At 31.7% G+C, this 16,934-nt stretch overlaps 1 protein-coding gene across 1 annotated transcript; it reads right to left on the bottom strand.

The window, feature by feature from the left end:
- Positions 1-4,728: 4,728 nt before the first annotated feature.
- On the bottom strand, positions 4,729-8,597 carry LOC129871315 (zinc finger CCCH domain-containing protein 30-like). The gene is made up of 2 exons (XM_055946217.1): positions 8,345-8,597; positions 4,729-7,322 (listed from the first exon to the last, which is right to left on the bottom strand). Exon 2 carries the CDS (start codon positions 7,222-7,224, stop codon positions 5,149-5,151), a length of 2,076 nt encoding a protein of 691 aa, XP_055802192.1. The 5' UTR covers positions 7,225-7,322; positions 8,345-8,597; the 3' UTR covers positions 4,729-5,148.
- Between the last annotated feature and the right edge of the window lie 8,337 nt (positions 8,598-16,934).

The following is a 16,934-nucleotide window of genomic DNA, read 5'->3' as shown; positions in this document are numbered from 1 at the left end:
TTGAGTTCGCTGAAAGTCACGGGAGACCTGGTAACTAACATCAATTTTGAGAGGCAAACTCAGCGATAACATGAGTATTCAACACATCACAGAATACACTCGGCGAGTACGACAGAACTCGCCAAAAGTCACAGTAGTTTGAAGATACAACCCAACTCTGAAGGGTCAATTAGGCGATGGAAATGCACCTTTGGTGCATAACCGATCCAGTCGACGAGTACAATAGAGCTCGCCAAAAGTCACAATAGTTTGAAGATACAACCCAACGCTAATTATGCATTAATCTAGCCTACTCATCGCTAATCAACTATTTATAGAAATCAGTAATAGCCATATCATGAAATTTTCATTCAATTACACACATCCCTAAGTCTCTTTTATTACTTGATAAAATCTTCACTTGTGAAACTTGTTAACAATTTTTCAACTCAATTTTAATTGTTACTTTAAATCCCCCATTTTAGATTTATGAGTTATCTCGACCAACATACTAAATCATAGTTAATAAGAGTACATCACTTGGTGAATTCCTTACTATCATTCCCTATGGGATCGATCCCAACTCCTTGTTGGGTTAAATATTGCATACGATCGTCTATACATCAATTCATAAGGTGTATAGTTGAACGTTATCAAGTTTCTATAAAATTATATTCCTAAGAGTGTATAGCAGATTGGTTTTATAACAAATGCAATATTGACATAAGATTTTAGTGTGTTACCTTATGATCATAAAAAGTAGAGTTGTTTCCCCTTCTTGATGTCAGATACTTGCAATCATACATAGTTTATCATGTTATATTTGATGAGCGATGATTATTTATTCCAACATCTAGTGTTTTTCTACATATAAACGTACTTTCCTTCAACTAAATTTTCTAACTAGTGAAATGATATCAACTATTGATTATCTTAACCCAAGTAAAGTTAACATATTTTTATCCAGATTTATCAAACAAGACTTAATGCCTTGAGTTCTTGAAAATTAATCTATTCAATACTAATTCACCTTTCCAAGTTAAATTAGAGCAAGAGTGTAATCAATATTTGCAAACCGTTAATCTATATAAGAGAATTGCAAATAAATTATTCATCAACAACTTTCTAACAATGTTTAATATTTTACTTATCCTAAGAACTTTCCATCATTCAGGTTAACAACCCTAGCAAGAGGCTCAAATACTCATGATTGATATAGAAACAAACATTATAATTAAAAGTATAATATTTATGAATAATTAAATTGATGTGAATTGAAAAATATTGAATTAAAAAAGTGTAGCAAAATATCCATAAGCTTGAAGACAACTCAAAACAACTCTAAAATTGTTGTACGTCGACATGAGGGTCTAAAAAATCTAAGAAAATTTTATAAAAAAATAAAAACAAGTGATAAAAGACTTAGAAAAGGCCTTCGACGCTGATTCAAACGACCATAACCCTCAACGATAGTCTGTTATTTGTTCATAGTCAACCATTGATGAAAAGTCAACTTTAGTTGCATTGCTTCCATGAAAAAAATGATAGCACATCAACTATATTCAAGTCTCTGATTCTCCTATTTATGGGACCTTCTAAGGAAAAACCACTTCCGTCGTGGACTGCTTTTGAATTTTACACCTTCTCTAAAATAGAGCAAATTTTATTTGAATATTTATGATTACTTTGATGGTCCATCAGTTTCTTCTACCGACTATAGATGATGTTTTCCTCATGTACAAGATTTTGGCCTTATCACGGCACCAATGACGGTCGGTTGAGGCCAATAACGGACCATGGACAATTTCATCTGCAACTTTTAAACTCCCTGCCGTTTACCTAAAACCTTGACAAAAACCCATCATATGACACAAACCATGCTTAAGACTTGCATTAATTTCTTATCAAAAGGCATTAAATGCATCGTAATTTTCTGGATCGTCAATCAGAATAAGGCAATTTTGATTTGATATTTCCTAATTTGTTTTTGATTTGGTTGCTACGTTTGGGACTTTTCCCAACACTTATCAATAGCCCAACATGACATTAACACAATTTTCTTACTGATAAAGAGTTAGAAGAATCCGTGGAAGCCGGAGAATTTTGGTTTCATCTTTTGTTCTACATATGTATCTACTTTTATGTTTTTCTTTGGATGATTTGTTGTAATTCCTCCGTGTTTATATAAAACTAAACTTCTCGTTCTAGGATTATGGTAGCTTCATAATTGTTGTTATATGAACTTGAATTGAATTGTTAAGATAGTTATCGCCGTGCCACCTCGTGTGCTTACTTGCTTCTTCTTGAGCTTAATTATTTGTTATTTTAATCATCAATCAAATACTATATGTGGTTCGTAAATTGGACTCGAGAGAGGAAATTTTCGAGCGTAATAATAAAAAGCAGAGCTTGGTTTGTGAACTTTATAGGGAAAGGGGAACGATTCGCTAACGTGGATAGAAGTATACTTGTTAGCCTTGCTTAGATGATACAAATGATATATACATGCACTTCACTATCGACCGACAACTATAGGAATATAGGCATTAGGAATACTGAAGTAGTCTTAGAGTTAGAGGCATGTTGAGTAATCAACATGATTACTAGCAAATTCATAGCGCTGGATTGATTTTTCTCATTGATTACTTAAAATTTATTCTTTATTTGGTTAATTGTTCATTAGTTATTTTCTCTTACTTTTTAATTTAGTTAAATCATAAATATAATTTTTAAATTTTATCGCTTGAATAAAATAATCAACATTAGTTTAATTCAATAAATAGTAAATTGATTAATCTCTGTGGCTACGATATTTTTGAACTCAAAATTTTATATTACTTGTATAACCACATAGACTTAAGTGTGCATTTGGATGAAATATTTGCCTTAGCAGTGAGAGATATTGAGAGAGTGGGAGAGTACGTGAAAAGTGTAAAAATATCAAAAACTGTTTTCAAATTCCTTTCTGAAAAATAGATAATATGAACCGAAAGTAATAATACCGAAAAATGGTTGTATGAATTAGAGTTTAAAAAAAAAAGTTTTGACTTCAACTTTTATGCATTAAAATACTTGTATACTAAGCATTACTTTCCAAGAAATAAAAATCAAAGTATTTTGAACTTGAAGAGCAGGTGGTTTGGTGGAGTAATCAACCCCAGAAAATACTCATACAGTAGTGGGGTCCATCCTTCTAAACGACATGAATATAGCAGTATATAAATGAATGAACATCTCCCCACCCAAAATTTTCCAAGTTAAAGAGTCTCTTAAAACAACATGAATATATAAAGCTTATCAATGACTTCACCAATTCTTATATTAAAGCCCACATGCAAATTAATAAAATGTTCCACAGCATCTAATAAAACATCAGTATTTATTACCATAAGCTCCACTATCATCATTATCTCTTAGAATATATGGATTCATTATTCCCAAAGCAATTAAAAAATACCACCAAAAACATCCAATCCCCAAAAGGATTGGTAGAATTCCAAATCAATAAAGCATTTTTCTCCTTCTTCATGTCCACATCCTCCACAAAACCCAAATCCAACTTTCGGGATTCGAAATCCTCCACATACTCAGGGTTCCCCATGCCTTGTAAATATGAATCCACCACTACCCAAGACAATTAGTACTCCCTCTGTCCCTATTTAGCTGTTAAATTTTGACTTGATCACCTTTTAAGAAAGTAATAATTGATGTAGTGTATTCATCATTTTATTTATTAATTTATGATGTCTTAAATATATTTATTTAATATATTTTTTAAAGACATTCAATTAATGATAATAACTTGAGAGTATAATAAAAAAAATTATCGTTTTCTTATTTTGTTAAAAATAACAAGTTAAAATAGAAATTAAATTAAAAAATATTTGACAAATAAATAAAGACAAAGAGGGAGAGAGTATATATTTGCATCATGTTGTTGGACGCACAAAGACTGATAAAGTTTGTTTAAAAAATGTATCAGATCAAGGGATATGGATTCCAATTCCAGTTACTTTGAAGCTCATGTTACTCTTTTTTCTTTCTTCCGTTCACTTTTATTTGTTCATTTTTAATTTTACATAATTTTTAAAAATTAATAATTGATATAACTATTTTTTTATAATATTCATAATAATTAATATATAATCTTAGATCTTAAAAATGATTTGAATAATAACTAATTAATATTGAAGGTAAAACATGAAAAAATAATTATTTTTTCTTGTTATGTTAAAAAATACTCCCTTTGTCCAACAAAAGCTGTCCACTATGGACTAGATACACACTTTAAGAAATAATAAATAATAGGATAGTATTACTATGTTACTCTTTGAATATATTAAAATTAATTCTTTGGGAAATGTATAAAATATTGAACAGCATCTAATAGCAAAGGTACATACAATGGAGGGAGAAGTGTGAAAACACTATAAATCCTCCAAAATGGGATATAAAAAAAAAATTAAAAAAAATGGATAGATAATTCATTGATTTTTTAAACTGGACAAATATTGTTAGACAACTATTTTTAATATAGTGAATAAGTAAATATAAACGAACAAAGTACAAATAAAAATAAAAATCTATTTTTGAAATATTAGAATATTAACAATTAACCGAGGGAGCCCATCACATGGATATTCTCATCTACCCTTTACATAACATCTTCTAGCACTACCATTATTCCAAGACTCCACCACAACATCAAACTTATTTTGCAGCAAAATGATAGCTTTACTTGCATTACATCTGTGTGTTTTTTTTCCTTGTTAAAATAATGGTCGTACCAAAAGTCAGAAAACATTAACAAAATTGAAAATGAAATAACTTCATCTGAATTGTCATAAAAGGCTGACAATTCCTTTTTCAGTACAATGAAATATCAGTCTAATGAAATAAAGGTAACAACTTTTTGGCGAAGAGACTAAACAGTAGTAATATTGAAGTAAAATCACCTACACTGTCTCATTTCTCAATAACCCCTCTTCTACTACCTGCTTTAAATAAATAATTAAAATAATAAAGAAAAAGTAAATTTTCTTCAAAATTTTTTTGCTTACACTAGTCCTGCTCACAAGCCAGCATGAAGAAATCATAAGAACGGTTAAATTTACCAAAACCTAATGTTATGATAACGCCAAGACCGAGTAAGATGAAAATGAGGATTTTTTACTGAGCCATTAGCTTATCAAGTTTCATTTGCTCCATCCACGCACTCAATTGATCGAATTTCTCAATCTGGGAATTTGAAGTAGAATCTTCACTAGAACCTGAGAGACCTAAGACACGAGATACAGCTTTGTCTTTCAAGTCCTGCGGTGATTCTTTAACGAGAGTTTGAACCCACGACAGATCAGGCCCTTCTCCATTGTTAGCAAGCTCAAACGAAGATGATCTCTTTAGCCTACCAAACTCCTCGGTATTGACAGCCCAATCTGCATTTCCAGAAGGGGATCCCCACTTGGACCAAGTATCTGTTGGAAAGCCAATAACTGCAGAAGCAGTGGAACCAAGATCACGAGAGCTAAGACTCCTAAATTGCTGCTGTTTCTCACGTTGACCAAGCATTGACACACGGGAACTCATAGGTGATATTGGTTCCATTCCTCGGGGTGACATTCTTCCCGACGTTTGAACCCCAAACGAAGCCTGCAATAGAGAATTATCTACATTTTTTGGTGAAAAATTTGTATTAATGGGAGATAACATGCTCTGCTGTTGGAATTGATTCAGAACTGCAGACTTATGGGTAGGGGAGAAAACTGCTTGAGCTAATGCCTGATCAGAATATCTAGGAGATGAGCTCTCCGCAGAAAACAAATCCTCAAGATTTGAAGGAGTTAGGGTCTTAGGATGAACTAAACGGTTCAAGGAATTTGTATTCACACTGGACTGTGATAGGCAGGAGAATTCATTTGGAAACTGCTGTTGATGCACATCAAAGTCTGGCAACATTGACAAGTCTCTTGCATTCAGTGATGACCTCAAGCGGCTCGACTGGATATTGGTGCCAGGAAGATGCAATGTTGGAACATTTGGTTGAGGCCAACCCATGTTTGAAATGCCATTAGCAGACGGAGATATTGGAGGAGTGAAAGTTGATGGGGACATGACACGGACTGACGAAGGAGAACCTGGAATAAGGCCCATGGTTGCTGCAAAATCCATGGCATTCACAGCACAGGTATTTGAGCGAGGTGAGGGAACAGCAGAACCAGTAGAGACATACAGGGGTCTGAGTTCTTCCTGCATGTGGGCAAAGAAGCAAACTCTTCTATTGCACATTGCACCATCTTTGCAAAGTCGGGTTCGATACTGAGCAGGATGCAGCCAACACTCAAAAACCCCATGAGCATATTCACACATGTCCCCTCGTTGACAAGCTCCCTTGCGGAACTCAGGGCAAGGTACACAGCTGTAGTGATATTTCCTTGGATCCCTTCTTCGAGCATTTTCACCAGGATGGACAAATGGACATTCAGTCCAATCATGACTGTATGCACGAGAGCAAGGTCTGATCTTAAACGAGAACATTCTGAATTCATCTGTAGAGTAGATGCTGTTTTTGATGTCAGGCAAAGAGGGGTCAATGGGGTACTCTTTCTTCTCTGATGTACAAGATACAGGGGTGTCATTGGTTTTTTCACTCCTTGGAGTAGAAATTGAGTCTGAAGCAGAAGAAGGTGATCTATTTCCAGGAGAAGGCAAAGGTGGTGGAGAATTTGAGTTTGATGTGGCTGTTGACACCCTCAGGCTGCACTTTCCCATTGCATCACTTTTAAGAAGGGTCTCCAGGGATGATTTCGTTGACTGAAACTTTGGAAATACAACAATGCCATCCTGAGGACGATTGCCATTGGCGTCTTCAGAGTTTGGGTCAGCACCAGCTTCTAAAAGCAGTCTGACAGCTTCAACAGCATTCAGAGATCCACCAGATGCGGCACAATGAAGAGCAGTGATCTTATCTCGGCCAGATGACTGATTAACATCAACTTCAGGTAATGACAGAATCAGTTTCAGGACATCAATACTGCCATATGTAGAAGCAACCATTAAAGGAGTTCTATGCTCCAATACCATTTGCCTTGAGCCCTTTTGGTGTCCATACCACAGTCCTACCTCATGAATACTGGATAAATCATGCTCCATCGATCTTTTACACGCCACTATGTCATTGTTGGCCGCTATTTCAAGCAAGCTAGCAAAAGCATCTTCAATTTCAACAATCAGATGATTCATGTTCATGGTGGTGATCCAACTAATACAAAAGCTGATGCTACAGTTGGATAAAATCTGGTTTTTAACAACTGCAGTCGACAGCACATTCTTTCATCTTGGATCCACTGGAAGTAAACGAAACCAAGCATTAAAATCAACACATAATGTATCAAGCACAATATCGAATGATCAGTCCAAATCAAAAGAGAGACAAAGCCAGTCTTCTGTTAATACAATTCCATAGGCAAACAAAATAAGAATCTAAGTACAAATTAGATCATACGTGGACAATAGATTAGGAAGCTTTTGACAGATTTACACTAAGCATTATATAAATAAGAGTATTAGACCATATGTGGACCGGAATAATGCTGTTGTCACGGCAAAACCACAAATCACAGAGCTATAACAAAAAACAAAACATAAACAACAATAGATTTGCCATCAATTGTGAAGAAGGAAAAGAAAAGGTGCCTTTTTGCTAGGTGAGAAGACACTAAAAGGGTTCATCCTATTTTCAGACTCTCAAGAAAATAGGAAAGGCACATATCACAGAAACTAATGGAAGCCAATAAATACTACTCCACTATTCTTTTCCAAAATGGAAAAATAGAAAAAGAAAGGAGAAAGACTGCCTTTAGGCAACCTATTGCATAATCCACATGTTATTTAGCTCAAGTGTAAATTCATTCTCAGAAAAAAAAAGGAGAAATCTATTCAAGAATTTCCCCTTTTAAAATTGCTTTTACTGAAGAACCGATTCAAATGCTTAAAACAATACAAACATTTATAGTTAAATAAATAAATAAAAATATATTAGTCACCAACAACGAATTCTTCAGCAAGAAGCAAAGAAATAAAACCAAAAAAAGAGAATCAGAAAGAAAAACAGAAACTTTCCCCAATAAGTTACAGATTAAAGAAGAGGTTAAAAGGGGTCTAACCATAGACCAAAATCATTTTTAAAAAAAAATCCATGAAAAAACTCAATCTGCAATTATACATACACAAATTCATTTTCCTCATATCTAAATGACAAAAAAGAAAAAGAACCATAGTAGAAGATGAAAAAAAGGGAGGAATACTGTAAATAAAAGACATGAACGATATAAAAGAAATGTGAAGTTAAAGTAAAGGCATTTCTCACCAGCAGCTCCTTCCTGCTCTATTTAGTTTATTGGTCTATATATGAGTGTTGCTGTGTATATAGATATAAGGAGAATGAAAATGGAAAGACTTGTTTTTTTTTTACAGATCTAGAGAGTGAAAGGAGGAAGGATGTAAAGAACGAGAAAGTTGAGAGTGATAAGCCAAGAAGGGAGACCTTGTTCTTCATTTTCTCTTCGCCATTTCCTATGCCCTCTCCCTCTCTCTCTCTTTCTCTTCCTCTTCTTTTTTTCTTCAACTGTTTAATACTGTCATTATTATTATTTGATCTATTTTAATTTATTTGTCCTCTTTTACTTATCACCTAGTTTTATAAAATAAATAATTTTATATTTTTTAACTAAAGATATAGAAGTATTAAAGATATGAAAATGTCTTTTTTCAAAAAAAATATATATGTATATATGAAAATGTCTCTTAATTTCATCTTAAATAATGTGAAAAAAGTTTAAAATTAAGAATTATACAAAAAAACATTTTAAAAATAGATTAGGAGAAAGGACAAATAAATTAAAAATTTTAAAATATATTATTAATAGTACTAATACTCCTTACCACTGTTAATCCTCCCTCCCATAAGGAAAGACTAATAAGAGGCTGTTTGGATTGACTTATAAACTGTTTTTAATTGTTTTTTAGTGTTTGACTGGCCAATTTAAAGTTATTTTGTGCTTAAAATAAGCCCCAATAAATAGTTGAGTTTATTTGAATGAAATTATTTTAAGCAGTTTATAAGTTGAAAACAGCTTATAAGTCAAAAAAAATTAGCCTACACCTACTTTTTTTTAACTTATAAACAATTTTTAATTTATAAGTTGCTTAAAAATAAGTCAATCTAAATAGGCTGTATTCCTCCCTCCTCTCTTTTTTCTTTTAAATTTTTTTGGTTGAATTTAAAGGCCTAGCAGCCAATAGAACCATCTCATATATAGTAAACATATTGGGCAATCAATGTTCTTTACTGAATATTTCTGAAAGGGCTTGGGGCAAATTTGTCATGTTATGAGGTTTCTTTTTTAACATATTGTGTTATCAGTTTTTCCTTTTTCAACAACAATTTGTCTTTGATTTGTTTTTCTTCTTAATTTAATGTGTCAATTTCATATGTGAGTCTTTGGTATGAAGCCGCCACCTATATTTTTTTAAGTGAAAAGACATAAGTTTATCCTGAATTTGTCCTGAAAAGTTAGTTACACGTTTAAATTATGATGATGATCAATTACATATATATTTTTATTGAAAATATAATTAATACCACTTCAGAACTAACATGGAAATAAAATTAAAAAAAATTAAAAATAGAAGCATTTGAGTCAAAAATAAAGTCAAAATATATTTTAAATTTGCCCTCATCCTCTCTATTTCTTCTTCTTCTTCTTCTTCTTCACGTTGTCCTCTTATTCTCCTTCACACTTCTCTTTTATTTTTTTTCTTATCACACTTCTGCAATTTATCACTCAATTTTATCACAACTAAAGAAATTCTCCACTGATTTTGACAAATTTCATGATCTGAATTAACTTTTCAACCTTTTATCCATCCGTCGAACCTCAATCGAAAAATTCATTCCTACATATTCCTCTGAACCAAATAATCAGTATAAGATTTTCGATGAGCTTTTAACTCCCGAAGATGAATTACAAGGTATTTTTCTTCAACTTCAGGGGATCGAAAACAACAATCAAAAAAGGCATTGATATATATGAACATAGAATTCACTGTTGATTTAGTTGCTAGAGTGGTAATTAAAGATAAAAATTTACATGATGCTTCAATTGGTTTAACAAAGAAGATTAAATTGGATAAAATTATTGATTGACTTTGCTAATTTATGTATCGATAATGGAGGAAGAAGACAATGATATTGTTGGTGATTTTCTTGAAAACAAAAATGAAGTTATTCAGTTGAGGAAGATGAGAGAAAATAAAGGGAAAATGGAGTTAATTAGGCGAGGAAGAAGATAGAAGATAGGCAAAAATGATTGGAAAAAAATGAGAAAAAAAAATAACATGTGTAGGCTTGCACAGATGTGGCGGACGCGTGCATGTCATGCTATATTGTGTGACTGGTTTTATACGTTTGAAGGTGGTATTAATTATATTTTCAACAAAAATAGGTGTGTAATATGTCGTCATTATAATTTAAATATATAACTGACTTTTCGGGATAATTTTAGAGGTAAATTAATGTCTTTTCCAAATTTTTAAAGTAGAATAGAGTATATTTTCATTTTAGAGCATGTAAGAGAGTACCAAGTGTTGTGGGAATAAGAATATCAATTTTATTTTCTTACCACTTAAAGGGGGTTAGATTTTTTTCTTTTCCGAAGGAATATAATTAAAAAGCTAATTTTTACTGTTGTTGAATTTATAAACGTTATTTTGAGATTGGAAACAATTAATTCCAATTTCTTTAAATAGAAGAAAAAAAGAAGCAAACTTAGGGGAAGGGAAGAAAATCAAGGACAGAGATTTGTTTTCGAAAATCTTGTATATAATCCGACAAAATTGTGAATTTTTTGTTCCACGAGTACAGCTTCAAATTCGATTTCAATAACTACACATAACTTCGGTATAATATTTAAAAATTCATAATATTATCCCTTTGTAAGGTATTACTCCCTCAATTTCAAAGTAATTTTCATATTACGCTTCTTGAAAGTTAATTTGATTAATTTGCAAAGTTAAATTAGATTAGATTAATTTGATAGCTTAAAACAAAGTTTAGATATTTTAAAAAGTATACGAAAAATAGTACTACAAATTGCATTTTTCCCTCATATCAGGATGATGAAAAGATACCGCTTAAATATTGATAAAAAATCATACCGTTTAACTTCTAAAAATAAATAAATTATAACAAGTATTTTTAAACAAAGAGAATATTTGATTGCAATCATTTTAATTCATTAATAAAATTGAAAATCATTATATGAGATGTTGTATCATCCGATCTATTTTACTTGTTATTCTATTAAAATAAATGGTCCAAAATACTTTCTTTCTTGAGTTTATTTATTTCAATAGGAATAAATTACATTTCAGATTTGTGGACAACTTAAAAAGAAAGTAATTTTGTAATTGAAACTATTAATATGTTTATCAATATCATTTTGCTAATTCTTATTCTTGTACCTTTTATCTCTTTCACCCTCCAAACATTTATAGTGCTTGTTGAGTTCACACCTCCACTATCCCATTGAATATTAATCATAGTGTATAATTGCGTAATAGGCAACTCACATTAATTTCTTTTGTTTGAAGTACTCATCATATATAGAAAACAATAACTATTGGCGTCACTCGGTTCCTATGTATATGTAATCTTTACTAAAAATAAATTGTCTTTAATATTTGTTACTCTCTTCGTTTTTATTTACTTATCAAATATTTTTTAATTTGATTTTTTTTTACTTGTCAATTTTGACAAATTAAGAAAGAATAATTTTTTTCTTCATATTATACCCTCAATTTATTGACGTTGAATTAATATTTTTAAAAAATGTAGTGACTAAATATGTTTAAAACTCTATCAATTAATATGGGTAAAATAGTGAACTACTATACCAATCATTGTTTTCTTAATAGGTTTGCCCAAACAAAATTGGACAAGTAAAAAGTAACAGAGGGAGTATTTCACAAAATTAATGCATAAATGACATTATTCTTCCTATTTTACCCTTTCAGCCTTGAAAATATACATTTATCCAACATAGAAAAACAAAGTAAATAATTCAAGTTCATTGGTCAAATTAATTAATCAAAATAAATTAATTCACGTTCATTGATTGAAAACTTGGCTTCAACAAAAATTAAATAAGGATAAAATAGTAAACTTACTTAATTTCTTAATCCACATGAAATTTAAAATGGGGACATATAAATAAAAACGGAGAGAGTACATAGTAAACTTCTATTTTAATTAACTATTGTAAGCAGCTTTATTTCGCCATACATTTTAAAGTTGAAATTACAAATTAGAAAATTTGAGTTTTGAAAATTTAAGTTTAAAATTTGAGTGGAAGTCCCAAAATATTTGAAGAATAAATGTTTAAAATTAAATTAAATTTTATAGTCAAATAGATATTTCAAGATAAATTTATAAATTCTACTTTTTAAATCTATGAGCAAGCGTTAATTTAGCTTTTCGCAAAAACAAAATGAATTCCCTTAAATCAATTTTTTTATGGTGTCAAAACTCAAAGTTTCATGTCCAAGCATGAGTGTATATTTTTCACTTTGAACATGATTTTCACAAAGCTAAAAATAGTTTTCATTAAACCCTTTAATACTTCCTCCGTCCATCTTTACTTGTTCACTATACTAAAAAAATATGTCCAACAATATTTGTCCATTTTATGAAATCAAGAGATAATTTACACTTTGTTCCTAATTTACCCTTATCATTAATTAGTAGTCATTTTCCTATAATATTTTTCAAGACATTGTATTTATTATATTCAAAGGGTGATATGGGTAAAATTACCTTTTCTATTTATAGTTTCTTAAGAATTGTACAAAGTCAATAATAAACAAATAAAGATGGACGGAAGGAGTAATTGCCAATTTAGTCACTCTCTTTTTTTCTTTTTAACTGCATTGACAAATTCCCTACTGCTAAAGTAATATCACAAGTTGAATGCATTTAGTCCAGAGATTGCTTAGCTAATCGAGTCGAGATCAGAATCTATGTGCTCACCTAGTGAATATGTCAGTTATTTCAGAAACTCTCACAAAAGAATTAACTTATGTAAATGAGTAAATGATAAAAAAATTCTAATGACAAAATTACTTGATTATTTTCATGATTTTTTCGATATGCTTTGGATTGTCCCGTTTTTCCTTCACGTATTCCTTATGTTTCATTTCGAGTTGTATTACATACGAGTATTATTTCATATTTATTTACGTCCCTTTTGTTAGTGGCGCTACATTTCGCCATGGAAGTTAGATACTTAGGACTACAGAGCTATGTCATGACCCAAGACTACCTCGTAGATGTGGCATGGTACTTAGAGTTTCGAGAGACCTCAAGCTAACCACATGGCATAAATATAACATACATAACTAAAATAATCATGAAAGAAAAATAAAGTCTGAACATAGTTTGATATAGCATAGTAGGAAAACTGAGTGTAACTCAAGGCACGCGGAAATACTAATGTCTGAAATGGCCTCTAAACATAAGTGAGTTGCTAGGACATGTCTCTAGCTCATTCGAACAATCTGAAAACTGAAGTATAGCCTGAAATGAACATAAGAACTCATAAGTGGTACGTCCCCAAACATGCATAAACATAACATATTACGTGATAAGTCTGAAAAATATGATAATGCAATGATCAAGCTAAAATATGACATAATCTAATAAATCTTAATTAAAACATAATACATGCTCAATGTAATATTCTGAAAGGAGTCATAATCATCATGTAAGTAAAATCATAATTCTTTGTGGAAATCATAGACGGTTGTGGGAGATATAGTTAACCGACATAAATCATGTTAGATATAACCTGAAATTCAGTGTACTACACCCACACCCACTCAGAAAAGAGAGTGTCATATTTGCCAATGTAAGGACCATAATCATAAGCTTAGGTGTAAGACCCCGGAAGTTGGAAAGTTGAACGGAAGAAAAGTTACACAAAAAAGTGATTTGGTTCCAATCCCACAAGTCGACCTACGAGCTATAGAAAGTCTTATGGATTGTAGAGGGACTCATAGGCAAGGTATGGAAGCTAGAAAATTTTCTAAATGTTGGGTTCGAGTTACGGTGGCTTCTACAGATAATATAAGGTCCTACAATCCGTAGAATGGAGTCATAGGAAAGACCCTAAGGTTTGGAAAATTGACTAAGTATCAAATCACTTGACGAGAGGGTCCTACAGACCGTAGGAAATTCTACGGACTATAGGATGACTCGTAGAAGGAGAATCAAAGAATAAATTTTTGGGGGTTTTGAAAGCATGCCAGACGGATGGTCTCTACGATCCGTAGGGGAGTCTATGATCCGTAGATCTTGGTTGTAACACCCCCTCAAAATGTTATATATGATGTTCCAATTCTCGATGACAAATAATATCACTTCTGTATTTTAGGTATAACTTTTAATAGGATGGTCCAAATTAGGTGATTCAAATTTTTGAATAACCCAAACATCATTACCTACAACTTTTGTGAGACCATATTTTAAGTTTTGGAGGTTAAGTAGGTCAAATAAATTAATTGTTGCAAGATATGGTGTTGTGACAAAATGGAGTATTTGTAGAAGAAAAATCATATCTCATTGTAGGTTGCTCTAAATCAGTTTATTCTTAAACGACTTGAAATTAGACTTCTAGAGAAAAAATTCATATGAAGACACCAAACCTAATGAGGAAGTTATCTTTTTCAAATGCAGCTCCGAAAAAGGATGTTCCGTTAAAAGAAGGTTCATCTCACCAACCATAGAAAGATCTAGATCCATTTGACATCACTCATGACATCAATAGTCCTCCTTTGACATCATTCGTGACATCACAATCTTTCATTAAATTTTTAGATTTTTTTTATAATTATTTTAATTATTGTTAGGTCTCTCCTTCACTCCTATAAATACCCACCTTATTTCATCATTTTGTTTATCAAGCTTTGTCAAGCAACTCTTCTCTCTGTACACTCCTTTACTCATTCTCAAAATATAGTTTTAGTTCTTAGTAGTGTAGAAATACTATTTCGCTGATTTATATACTCCGGGTAGTACACAAAATGCTCCGGCGAGGAGAAAATGCTAGGATTCAAGAGTGTTTATTAAGTCTTTTGATTTTGAGTAATGCTTCAAATTCCAGGTATGTAAGGCTTCAATGATAGTATTCCTTCCACTCTCATGCCTAAAGTATTTTGATTATATGATAAATTATATTTATATTCTTTAAGCCTTACTCTAAGTTATGTGGGTGTTTATCCATGGGTTCTTCCACCCATGTAGTTCAAAACTCTTTCAACTAAATCTATTGATTTCAAGTAATATTTTCTTATGGGTAATTCTTATTTTTACTTAATAGAATGAATCATGGTTAAACTAATGATTATTGATCTATTTTGATGAAACATAATTTCATATGTATGAATTGATGGTTTGAAAGTAATTTTTCTATTTATCTCTTTAAAGGTTTTTGAAATTCATGGTGGGTTGTTTAAAGCATGATTTTTAATTAATGGATTTCAAAGTATTTATGCATATTCATTTACATACATGTTTGCAAGTTGAAGTGATTTGAATCCACCTAAGTTTATTATATTTTCAATGAAGTTTGACTTGAAAGTTTTGACTCCAACTAAATATTTATGAAAGCAATGTCTATGATCAAAAATGAGTCTTATGAAATAAAAGAATGATAAAATGCTATGAATAATGGATTCTTTATGCTATAAGGATAATTATTGCATAATTAAATCACTAAGGGTTTTAATGAGCTATTCCACCGAATGTGCTATTTTGAATTATCAGGCTATATGTTATGACTATTTTGAAGTATTAAACTATTCTGTGGGATTGACTTAGCACCGAATGGGTCATTGAGGTGAGATTCGGTAAGGTAATCATAGTAGCAACCCTTTGTCTCATTAACTATGTGCCAACATAGGAGCCCTTGTAGGCTTAGGCTAATGGATCCACAAATAGCCCTTAAAGTTAAAGTTAAAGAAATGAATGAAGTTGACGGAGTTCTACCCGACAAGTAGTCTCTCCGGCCAACGTTGGAGGTTATGTTGGATTCAATGTAATAGCTCGCATGGTCTTAAATGTCGGTTATGGTCATTTTCTCACAAAATAAATATTTTAAATGATATCTATATGATTGATTATGGATGCATTGTATTATGTTTCATATTACATAAATATTTTAATGTTTCCTCAATGTTCATGCATGCTTACATACTTAGTACATTCAAAGTACTAACGCATACTCTTTTGCCTACATGATATCACCATGTAGAGACCGGTGCTCCTCCTCATCCTCCTTTACGTGGCTAGTTGAGATTTTGTTTGAAGACTACTTTTGGTGAGTTTCCATGTTCTGGGAACAATACTCCTTTATCTTTCTAACTTATGATATGTTGAGATCTTTAGACACTTACTATGACATTTATTTCTATTATGATTGAGGGTGAGCTGGGGACTTGTATTTGCCCCGATAAATCTAAAAGTTAAAGGTATTGTTGGACATATGTTAAAGATTTACTATTATGATTTCTTCTTATTTATTTATTGTCATTACCTATGAAAGGCTAAAAGAATGCTAAGAGGCTTGTTTGCGGTACTTTAGGGTTCCTCATTCGCCATATTACGTCTAGGCCCTAGGCTTGGGTCATGACATTGATCGTAGGATCGATGTCAAATTCTAGTAGATTTTATTCTTGTACATGGGTACTACGAGCATGTTCTATGACTCGTAAAATTTTCTATGATCCATAGAAAACTAGTCGTAGGGCCAGTATGCAATTCCAGTAGCCTCTTATTTTTGGACATGGCTTTCTAGGGATGTTGTTATGTCGCGTGGAACGTTCTACGAACATAGGATCCATTC

The sequence above is a fragment of the Solanum dulcamara genome, chromosome 10 (assembly GCF_947179165.1).
Source record: "Solanum dulcamara chromosome 10, daSolDulc1.2, whole genome shotgun sequence".
In the NCBI taxonomy this organism is placed as follows: Eukaryota; Viridiplantae; Streptophyta; class Magnoliopsida; order Solanales; family Solanaceae; genus Solanum; species Solanum dulcamara.
The sequence above is the reverse complement of the archived record's forward strand: the minus strand, read 5'-3'. Positions and strand labels throughout refer to the sequence as shown.

What these genes read in the sequence shown, in the direction of transcription:
- LOC129871315 (XM_055946217.1), bottom strand. Translation starts at nt 7,224, where the DNA reads ATGAACATGAATCATCTGATTGTTGAAATTGAAGATGCTTTTGCTAGC.